Source organism: Plectropomus leopardus, chromosome 13, assembly GCF_008729295.1.
Source record: "Plectropomus leopardus isolate mb chromosome 13, YSFRI_Pleo_2.0, whole genome shotgun sequence".
NCBI classification, from domain to species: domain Eukaryota; kingdom Metazoa; phylum Chordata; class Actinopteri; order Perciformes; family Serranidae; genus Plectropomus; species Plectropomus leopardus.
Window position 1 is genome coordinate 543634 of NC_056475.1, and position 11854 is coordinate 555487.

The 11854-nt window shown below is 39.2% G+C and overlaps 2 protein-coding genes across 2 annotated transcripts; both read left to right on the forward strand.

The window, feature by feature from the left end:
• The first annotated feature begins 181 nt into the window (after positions 1 to 181).
• LOC121952687 (odorant receptor 131-2-like) lies at positions 182 to 5852 on the forward strand. Its single transcript, XM_042499495.1, has 2 exons — positions 182 to 201; positions 5129 to 5852. The coding sequence occupies exons 1-2, from the start codon at positions 182 to 184 to the stop codon at positions 5850 to 5852; spliced, it is 744 nt and encodes a 247-aa protein (XP_042355429.1).
• A 4839-nt stretch (positions 5853 to 10691) lies between these two features.
• On the forward strand, positions 10692 to 11651 carry LOC121952690 (odorant receptor 131-2-like). The gene has a single exon (XM_042499497.1). It carries the CDS (start codon positions 10764 to 10766, stop codon positions 11649 to 11651), a length of 888 nt encoding a protein of 295 aa, XP_042355431.1. The 5' UTR covers positions 10692 to 10763.
• The last annotated feature ends 203 nt before the right edge of the window (positions 11652 to 11854 follow it).

Sequence of the window (11854 nt, forward strand, 5' to 3'; positions counted from 1 at the left end):
ACCGTTAATGGGCCTAATTAACGGTTTTAACAGCTGTAAAGTGGAGAGGTACATGCAGACCTAAAAGTTCCAGTGCTGTTGTACTGTATATCAACACTTACTGTGACTTTCTGCCAACTTTCAAAAATATACTCATCACTGGTATCAAATTTCAAAATGTAATCCTACGTGAATAAACTCGATGGCCATGACATATGTGGGGTTTTTTTTTTATCCATGCTTATAACATTTTGGGGGAAATTTTGCAACTTGAATAATTAGGCATTCAGTGTATACTGGAGGATATATTGCCCAGACAAAGGTATAAAATCAACAATATTCACTCACAGATATACATAACTTCTTTGGCCTATTCCCTGCAGATAATCATAATATAAAGGTGTGAAACATTGATTGCTATTTATTTTTACTCTTATTTTGTTACCTGACGGTTCATCAGATTTAGAACCTGCTACATCAATATGCATCACTGCATCAGATAAATTCTCCACTTCACTAACCACAAATCTCCATGATAGGATTTTGTGTAGTGTCGCCACAGTGAAGATGACAGTATAGAAACAGGAATTAAATGTTTTGTTTATAAATGTTAATAGGTCGTTGTTCATTCAAAGATTATAGTTGAAAAATGATGTGTTATGTAGCTTGCTATAGTATAGTAGTATAGCTATATATTGAAAATTCAATTAAAAAAAACAAAATAAATTCTGCCCGAATGTTTTAAATTTGTTGTCAGTAGTCTGCTGTGGTCTTCTCAGTATTTAGATGAAAGAAGTTAGAGGCCATTTGATGACAGCAATATTAATATGATTTTCAAGACTAAATAAGACAACTGGGTATAATCAGCAATACAATAGTATGGCAGCACTAGAGTGACAACCACGGCCAAGGGGTAGCAGAGCCTTGTGGGACCTTACATAACATAACTTATAGTCATCAACTTTGAAAACTCTGCTGTATACATAACATGAAAACCAATTTAAACCAATGTCCACCTACTCCAACCCAATCCCTACGTTTGTCCATTCAAATGGAAAGATGGGTGGTACCAATGGCTGACTTATGTCCAAGAGGAAAATAATAGTGAGATATCCAAAGTCTACACTCATGAGGCTGTTTCTGTCCTTAGGGTCATTAAAATGCTAGACTTGCAATAGAAGTTCTTAAGTTTTTCTCCTTCTTAAGAAGTATTTAATCATTTTTTCGCTAAATTAAGGAAACACTTCTTATTATGCGTCAGATATATACAGTATATACTACTTTTACAAGCACATACAAAGTTTTATCCATTTCATTAAGACAAGGATGAGACATGAGCCTTTGCTGGAAAGACTGAGAGTTTCAGCCGACAGCACAGATGGTACATGAGGATGGGTCTGATGGTCTGATCTCTTATGCCATAAATGAGAGAACTCAGACATCTGGGGAAGATGAAAATACACACATAAAAAGCATTCTGGACACGCACAAATACTATCCTTTTTGCAATTCTCGCAATAGCTACGATCATTAGGCTGTGCAAAGTCGACACAAGACTGAGGCCCAGCTGCACCAGATGCAGCAGCAGTGTGTTACGAACTCTTCGGGCTGAATCTTTGTCTGTGGAGGCTGACCTGGCTGCTATCAGCACACCAATATAGGAGCTTATGACTGCCAAACCAGATGATACAAACAGAAAACAAGTGTAGGCTTTGTCATAATAATCAGACACTGGGTCAAGAAACATGGATATTTGGGAGCAAAAATCTGTCATCTGCAGGCTCTCCAGTTCCTCAAATGGAAAATCTAACAGTAACACAACTCGTATGAGAATATTTAGTGAACTGAAGGCCCAAATCACAATGATAGACACAGCTGTGTTTCTGATGGTGATGATGGTAGAGTGCCTCAGTGGGTAGCACACCGCCACATATCTCTCCAGAGACATCACCATCAGTGTGAGAGGAGAGATTTCATTTGTGAGATCAGCGAGCATGGTAAGAACACCACATACAGGATATGTTAGTGTTAATCTACAAGCAGCCAGTAGGTACAGTAACTGACTTAATGCCATCTGTACAGTGTCTGCAAAAAGGAGGTTAAACAGAAGAATGTAACGGGAGGTCTCACGAAACACAGTTTTACTCCTCAAGGTGAATAACATCATCACCCCATTAATGAAGAGAAAGACACAGCACGGCACTGTAGTCACAGTGGAAAACAACAATCTTTCCAGTAAGCTCTGATGCTGCTGCCCAGCTGTGACATTGTTCAAAGATTGATTTGCAATCAACATTTTAGACAAGCAATGAAGACATTAACCAATGTAACACACAGTTATTTTCTTCTCATTTATATTTGTGCAACAACAAAGATCCAACATCAGCTGACATGCCTGTTGAGTTCACATGACAAATCTGAAATCACACAAAGACATTTTCCCTCTGCAGACAGTTCGCAGGTTATGGTCTGTGGTGGCCTCCATGTGAGCAGAGCTTGTCTGCAAGGTAAGACCACGTTTTCATGCAATATATGAGCTCTGTCCTTACACCCGTTTAATGACACCATGTGACACCATTATGTCTGCATGGTTTAGTTTAGGAATATGTCATCTCTCTGCCATTTTTTTCCAATACCCTAGTCATGTGATACTTTTTATCCTTGACGTTCCAATTTCCAACTTCATTGAATTCTGATGTATTATTTTTATTTGTTGCTTATATTAAATACTGCGATTCATATCACTTTACAGACAAATTTCCACCATCAGTTGGGTCAGAAAAAAAGTGTTAGAAATTATGTCAGAGTCTGGCGTGCTCTGAAAAGGTATAATGTGCAATTACATACTCCTCATTAGGACATTTTCTCATTTTGTCCTGAAAGCCTGCCTTCTGAACCCCAGTGTTGCATCCCTTGAAGACACCAGCATGTTCTACAAGGGTCTGAGCCCACATCGTGCTTTTCTGCAGCAGAAAAGTGGTGGCATGGTGCTTAATCTCAGTGCGTCATAAAACAGCGCTCCCAGCAGCTGTTTTTATGATGTGCTGTATGTGGATTTGTTTCTAAGACAACAATATGTCAAGATTAATATAAGCTAATTAGCTAATGTGATGCTACAGCACCTTTTTGAAAAGTTCAGACATTTTCAACTAGAAGCACAGGAAGCAGAAAAAAGATGCCAGGTGCAGCGCTTTTTATAAAGGCAGCCCCATGCAGCCACAGACACCCATCCCACTCCTCATAGGGAACAACTGAAAAATGAAAAAGATGTTTGCAAAAAAAAAAAAAGGTTAAATGGACGCAGGCCCAAAGTGAGCATGCACAGTACAACACCACTGCACCATGTTGGCACACAAAGAGAAAAAACAGGTAGCGCAGATGAGATGTTTCTTTTTGTTGCAGCCCAACTTCACACCCAGAAAACACCTTGATTTTCAAATATTAAAAATTTTGCTAAAAGGCAGCTTAAAGGGTAACCATGGTACTGACCTAACAAGCACTGGGTTCAGACACCGGAGTAAGTCACAATGTTTTATTTACATTAGACATTACTGACTAACTTGTTAAACTTTGCCATACTTTTTCTCCTCAGAGATACGCGTCATCCGCTATCCACAACATTCCTAATTAATTCCCACAGGAATCACTAATCATGTCAATATTTACTAAAAACATTAATGAGTAAAGGTTTGAATATTTAATGTGTCTAAGTGAGTTATCAAGAGAATAGTTTGGAGCTACTTTGGAAAGTATACCTAACTATGCATCCATGTACTGCAGTTGCCATTTATTTGGATAGTCCACCTTCATATAGGTTGAGAAAAAATGTAATATTTCAAAAGCATAATGGTTACGTTTAAACAATTAAACTTTTGCTATATTCTGAAATGATTATCAGAATATATAACGACTTTAAGTGACAATTCACAAACATACTTAAATATTTGGGGTAATCTTGTTGAACTGTGCACCAAGGCTGTGGAGCACAGGTTAAGTGAAAAGTTCAAGTTAAAATAAATTATTTTTAAAAGTATCACCTCTACTCAATAAACACCTACTGGCACAGCAAAACAGCTGAAATGTTGAATTTCAACTAATTTATAGGTGGACTGTCCAAAAACAGTGTTACTGTTTGCTTGAATATTAGTTCAGACATTTAAGATCAAAGTTAACTTTTGAGGGCACACATTGGAACCTGAACTTTGCTCCATTTACTTTGGACTTGTTAAACTTTGCTTTGTCTCATCAAAACATACACATCATCCCCTCTCCGTTAACAATACTTATTAACATCCACAGGAGGCCTGAATTATATCAATATTTAATGAAGACATGATAGTAAGTAATGGCTGTCTGGGGATTGGGTTCGCTGTGGGGATTACTCTCTGTGATACCTCAGAGTAATTCACCAAACTAAAACAACATTTCCAGAACAACACGCCTTATTGTTTGGAGAAGTTAGCAGAAGTCTTACTTTCACTGACTTGCACCTACTTATGATTTCTGCTTTGTTTGGGGCATTAGATATTAAAGCATTATGATAATAAAAATAATGTAGAAAAGTGACAATCTACAGCTATACATTCAAATACATTCTTGTTAGTATGGGATATGTCACATGGCCATTAAATGTCAAATCCAATTTTGGGCAAAGGGAAGGAACTGTAATTTTAGCCTGAGGTATCTGTCAATCAATCAAACAGGCTCTTAAACACACTTCTGTTTACAACTTAATATCAACTCTCAATAACTCATAAAGCATCACCAAAAAGTTTGATTTTCAGTTCAGTTTCGGGGGTGGGCCCAGGAGGCTTTTTGTGCATCTGGGCATGATAAATAAGTGTACCAAGTTTCGGAATTGTTGGTGAAACTACCTCGCCAGGCCGGATGAGCGTACCAACTTTCATGAGTTTTTGAGCATGTTTAGACCTCCAAAAATGTTTTACTTTGAGTTTATATTTGCTATAGATAATATGCTATATTTGCTTTACATTTGCTTTATTTTGCTGTTATTTAAGTCCTTGTACTCTATTGCATGTTTTTTTTCTGCATTCCTCTAACTTTGTAATGCAACTGCTGCATAGTAATTTCCCTCAGGATAAAAAAAAAGTTCTATCTCATCTTGTTTTGCCCACTGCAAATTGGAAAGGTTCCTACTGGAAGCTTGTAGATTTAGTTTGACATATCCTGTATGTGGTGTTCTCACCATGCTCGCTAGTCTTGCAAATGAAATCTCTCCTCTCACACTGATGGTGATGTCTCTGGAGAGATATGTGGCGGTGTGCTACCCACTGAGGCACTCTACCATCATTTCTAACAGAAACACAGCTGTGTCTATCATTGTGCTTTGGGCCTTCAGTTCACTAAATATCCTCACTCAAGTCCTTTTACTGGTAGAGTTTCCATTTGAAAACCTGGAGAGACTGCAGATGAAAATGTTTGGTGCCAAAAAACACATGCGTCTTGGTCCAATGTCTGATGAATATGACAAAGGGTACACTTATTTTATGTTTGTACCAGCCAGTGTGGCAGTTGCTTCCTCCTATATTGGTGTGATGATAGCAGCCAGGTCGGCCTCCACGGACAAAGCGTTGGTTAAGAAAGCTCGAAACACACTGTTGTTGCAGCTGGGCCTCAGTCTCTCTTCAACTATAACCAACCCAGTGCTCAGAGCTATGTCACAGGTCTTGGATAAGATAACAGAGGTGCACATTCACATAGTTGTTTATGTGTTCATTGTCATGTTTCCAAGATGTCTCAGTGCCCTCATCTATGGCATCAGAGACCAGACCATCAGACCCATCCTCATGTTCCATCTATGGTGTCGCCAGAAACTCTCAGTCGTCCTAGCTGAACCTGAGGTCTCACACTAGCATTTGGCGAGTCTGTCTGAAAACAATACATGTCCATATTTACACCCAAACTGGTTTTGGTCACTGGAATTCTCCTGTCTAAAGTGGCTGTGTAGACCTCACTTCCTTATGCTTTTTCAGTGATGGAGATGGGGGATAAAAACTACACTATTTATTATGTAAAAGCTGCATTCTAAATTTAAGATGAAGGTAATATCAGGCTTCAGTAATCTGGGTAATTAAAATCAAATGGGTATCTTCCAAGTTAGGGTCTTGTTTGTGCAAAATTTCCTCTGTATTACTTTCTCCTCACTGTAGCTCTACAAGATGTACAGAGGTGAAGGGAAACAAATGTCCATATGATTTCGTACACCTTACACCTTATGTAGTATTTCATCTAAGTAACTGGCACTGCAAATTAAGATCACAATACAATAGTAATAACAAACAAAAATATCTCTCCGAAACCATCAGTTTCAGTGAACATGCAGATGGCATACACTTACAGATTATACAATACTCTTCCATAATGAACATGAATATATAGTATAGTATTTGAATACACTCAGTGCTCTTATGAAGTTACTTGTCTTACACATGGAGAGCTTGAATATACCTCAAAGCCTCTGTGGAGGCCCAGCCACCACCCCATCGGCATACACAAGCACATCCTTTGTGGTGACCTTTTACATTGAATAAATCTGCAATTGATACTAAGTGAAACCTAAGTACGTATCATTTACTGAGAGGAAAGAATAACTGGTTATCTTCTCAGTATTGACATAAAAAACACATCACCCCAGCTAGAAAGAAATATTGAGCTGGCAGGTCATTTTCATCAGTGTGACTCAGGTGGGTCCTCAAGGTCCCTAATGGAAGCCCCAAAACTACTGAAATAGTAGTTGGACAGCACAACCAATCTTTTAACTAGTTTTGTATGTTACACTGATATGTAAAAATATGGAAATAATATTCCAAGGTTTTCCTCCCAATGTTTGTTTGAAAGAAAAAAATCATAATTTAATAATTGTAAAGATCACCTGAGACTGAATTTGACTTGATAGCCTGCTTTTCTGAATTATTTAAGATATTATTTAACAGTCAACAGAGTTTAAACACAGTACAGAAACAGCAGACTCTATCCACAGGGTCACACTATGTTCACACTACATATTCTGACAATCACACTTTATTTTCACTGAATATGTATTAAATGATTCTTACTTTATTGCTAGGCTCACTAAATATTAATATATAACATAACTAATATACGCCTTATCAGAGGTAGCCAATACAGTGCCCACAAGCACCTGGTTGCCCGAAAGGCACATTCTAAAACTATCTGTGACCAATTTGTTCACATCAATGATCAACCCTCTCGCACATACAAAGGTCTGCTTTGGAGTGCCACAAGGTTCGGTGCTTGGACCAATCCTTTTCACTTTATATATGCTTCCTTTAGGCAAACATAATTAGAAAACATTCCTTAAATTTCCATTGTTATGCTGATGATACGCAATTATATCTATCTATGAAACCAGATGAAACTGATCAGCTATCTAGACTTCAAACATGTCTTAAGGATGTAAAAGTCTGGATGAGCCGTAATTTCCTGATGTTGAATTCAGACAAAACTGAAGTTATTGTTCTTGGCCCAAAACACCTCAGAAGCTCCTTTTCCAACAATAATTTCTCTAGATATCATTACCTTGGCCTCTAGCACAACTGTAAGGAACCTCGGAGTTTTATTTGACCAGGATTTATCCTTTGCCTCCCATATAAAAACAAACTTCAAGGACGGCTTTCTTTCACTTGCGTAACATCGCAAAAATTAGACATATCCTCTCCCAAACAGATGCTGAAAAATTAGTACATGCATTTGTCACCTCTAGGCTGGATAACTGTAATTCCCTATGATTTGGTTGCCCCAACAAATCTCTTAGGTCTCTCCAACTGGTGCAGAACGCTGCTGCTCGTGTTTTAACGGGAAGCAAGAAAAGGGATCATATTTCTCCTGTTTTAGCTTCTCTGCACTGGCTCCCTGTGAAATCCAGGATTGAATTTAAAATCCTCCTCCTTACTTACAAAGCTCTAAATGGTCAGGCTCCATCCTATCTGTCACAGCTCATAGTTCCTTACCAACCCTCAAGATCACTGTGCTCTGAAAACGCAGGGTTACTTGTGGTTCCCAAAATTTCCAAAAGTAGGTTAGGAACCAGAGCCTTCAGCTACCACGCTCCTCTCCTATGGAACCATCTTCCATTTTCGGTCAGGGAGGCAGACACCGTTTCAACTTTTAAGGGTAGACTTAAGACCTTCCTCTTTGATAAAGCTTATAATTAGGGCTGGCTCAGGCTGCCTGGACCAGCCCATAGTTAGGCTGACATAGGTTTAACCTGCCGGGGGACTTCCTCTGATATGCTGAGCTCCTTTCCTTCTCTCAATGCCGCCATCAGAAATCATGCATGTCTGTAAACTGCATTGCCATGTGCAAGCTTAGCTTAGCTCTGTGATAGCCATGTGGTACTCTCACTACCTGGGGCTCTCGATCACAGAGCCTGGGTCTGTTGAACTGCACTACGCTAATCCCGTTGCCTCTCGGGAGCATTCCTGCTCCCTTGTTTCCTAGTTTCCCTGGATCCTGGCCGTAACCTTGACTGTGCCTGACCGTGGTGATAGCTGTGCTGATGCCGCGACCCTGCCTTTGGTTGTGCTCGTGCTGTGGCTGTACTGATTCTGTGCCCCCCGCTCGCCCTGATCGTGGTCTGGTCCTGGTTGCGCCGATGCTGTGATCTTGCCTTTGGACACCTCCCTTTCAACATATGCATGAGACTGTTATCATCTCTATCAACATCATCATAGAGAGCAATTACTAATTCCACACCTAATATGACATGCATCTGTTTCTATTATTGCTGTGCCCCCCCCCCCCCCCCCCCCCCCCTCTCTCTCTCTTTCCTTTTTCTGCCATGATTGTATTTCATTTGCTATTTACGACATCTATTGCTCGTCTGTCTGTCCTGGAAGAGGGATCCCTCACTATCCTCTACCGCTCTTCCTGAGGTTTCTTCCTCTTTTTTTTTCCCCGTTACAGGGGTTCTTTTTGGGGAGTTTTTTCCTCGGGTGATGTGAGGGTCTAAGGGCAGAGGGATGTCGTACACTGTAAAGCCCTCTGAGGCAAACCATGTTTTGTGATAATGGGCTCTATAAATAAAAACTGACTTGACTTGACTTGACCAAGTCAGCAGTGACTTACAGCTCCATGGTCAAATCAGCCACCTCTAAAACTGTAGCACACCTATACACTGGCATTCATGGTAAATGCATTCAAACAGCCCAGATAGATCTGACAGATTAAGCAACTGGGTTAGAGAAAGAATACATGTGTGACTACATAAGAATTTAAAAATAAGGTGTTAACAAAGGGTTTTTCAAAACCAAATTCCCAAAAAGTTGTGATGCAATGTAAAATGTGAATAAAAACTAAATGCAATGATTTGCAAATCCTTTTTGATCTATATTTAATTGAATACAGTACAAAGACAAGATATTTAATGTTCACACTGATAAACTATTGTTTTGGGGGTTTTGTTGTAGATATACACTCATTCTGAATTTGCAAAAAGTTCAGCCAGCAGCAACAAAAGACTGGGCAAGTTGTGGAAGTATCAAAAATTGCCATTGCAAAAAGGTAACCAGGTAAATTGGAAACAGATTAAAGTAGCATTACTGGTATGAAGGAGGCATCCTCAAAAGGTTCAGTCATTTACAAGCAAGGATGGTCACTTTTTGAAAAACTGCATGGGCAAACAGTCCAACAGTTTAAGAAAAAACCTTTTTTCAATGCACAGTTGCGAAGAATTTATGGATTTCTCGATTTAAAATCCATTATGTCATGAAAAGATTTAGATAATCTGGGGAAATTCTTGCATGTAAGAGTCAAAGCTGACGAGCCCACATTTAAATCTGTGAAGGCAGAATGAATATTGAAAAGAAAATACAGGTTTTGGAGCAACGAATGCTGCCATCCAGGTGATGTCTTTTTTTATGGATGTCCCTGCTTATTCCAACGAGACAATGAGACACATTTTGCATGTGCTTCAACAGCGTGGCTTCATCGTAAAAGAATGCATGTATTAGACTGGCCCACTGCAGTCGACACCCGTCTCCCATTAAACATGTGTGAAGCATATGAAGGCAAAATACAACAACCAAGACCCTGGACTGTCGACACAAAGAAGTTGTATATCAAGCAAGAATAGAAAGATTTTCACTTTCAAAACTCAAAAAAACCACTTTCCACAGTTCCCAAACACCTACTGAGCGCAGATAAAAAAAAAGGTGGAAAACATTGCTAAACATGCATTGAATGTGTACTTACAAAAAAAAGTTTACATTGAGATATACATTTGAAAAGATTACATCACCAATGAGTCTTTCAAATGAACAATTGCTATGCTGTTTGTCTGTGTGATGTGTGATGGTTATCACGTGAAGTGGGTGGGATGATGGAGTGCTTGAAAAGCAGGTGTGGAAAAGCAAATACTCAGCAGACCAATTCTGCTCACATGGTATCAGGCATGGTCCTCCAGCCTGTTAACCGTAAGCACTGGAAAAAATGTATGTGGATAACTTTCTGTTATGGATATGGATATGGATCAAGATGTTGATGGGATTGTGTAATGTCTTAAATATCATTTCCAGATGTTTCAGATTAATTATCTATGTGTATAAAAACTTTCCATGTTCCATCCTTTTTTCCATCTCAGTTTTAGGGGGTTCAATTAATGTCTCCACTAACATGTCCATAATACAACTTCATCTCTGACAAACATCACTGTTGGACTTCCAAAGCGAGGAATTCTGGAAATTGTGTTGTTTTCTGCACCAATTACAGTGCCCTGCTGTGTCTTTCTCTTAATTAATGGGGTGATGTTATTCACTTTGAGGAGTAAAACTGTGTTTCGTGAGACCTCCCGTTACATTCTTCTGTTTAATCTTCTTTTAGGAGACACTATGCAGATGGCAGTGAGTCAATTACTGTACCTACTGGCTGCTTGTAGATTAACACTAACATATCCTGTATGTGGTGTTCTTATCCTGCTCGCTGATCTCACAAATGAAATCTCTCCTCTCACACTGATGGTGATGTCTCTGGAGAGATATGTGGCGGTGTGCTACCCACTGAGGCACTCTACCATCATCACCATCAGAAACACAGCTGTGTCTATCATTGTGATTTGGGCCTTCAGTTCACTTAATATTCTCACTGGAGTTCTTTCACTGTTAAATTTTCCATTTGAGGAACTGGAGAGACTGCAGATGAAAGATTTTTGTAACAAAGAAAACCTGCCTCTTGGTCCAGTCTCTGATGAATATGACAAAGCCTACACTTATTTTCTGTTTGTATCATCTGGTTTGGCAGTCATTACCTCCTATATTGGTGTGCTGATAGCAGCCAGGTCGGCCTCCACAGACAAAGATTCAGCCCGAAAGGCTCGTAACACACTGCTGCTGCATCTGGTGCAGCTGGGCCTCAGTCTCATGTCAACTATACACAACCCCTTGGGTAAAGCTATTTCAAAAGTCAATGACAGATTGGCCGTATTCCGTATCATGAGTGTTCTTTATGTTTGCATTATCCTTTTACCCAGATGTCTGAGCACTCTCATCTATGGCATCAGAGATCAGACCATCAGATCAGTCCTCATGTACTATCTGTGTTGTCAATTGAAACTATCAGTCATCCCAGCCAAGGCTGAGGTCTCACCTCTGGTTCCTTTGAATTATTCAGGTATTATTTTCAATTGCTTCATTTAAGGTATGTACATTGATTTGATTAGTTAAACATGTTTAACTAAATGGATTTCCACTCTAATAAACAATTATACCACAAACATGATTGACTTAAGTATAAAAAAGAAAAAAGAAGTTCTATTATATCTTTTGTAGCAAGAGTGCGAAATATGGCAGTGCTATAGCCTGTGACATCACAGAGTTGGTTTGCTTGACTGAGTCCAACA

What these genes read in the sequence shown, in the direction of transcription:
- LOC121952687 (XM_042499495.1), top strand. Translation starts at nt 182, where the DNA reads ATGGCCATGACATATGTGGG. An exon ending in ATGGCCATGACATATGTGGG is followed by an intron (nt 202 to 5,128) that starts GTTTTTTTTTTA and finishes CAAATTGGAAAG; the next exon opens with GTTCCTACTGGAAGCTTGTA.
- LOC121952690 (XM_042499497.1), top strand. Translation starts at nt 10,764, where the DNA reads ATGTTATTCACTTTGAGGAGTAAAACTGTGTTTCGTGAGACCTCCCGT.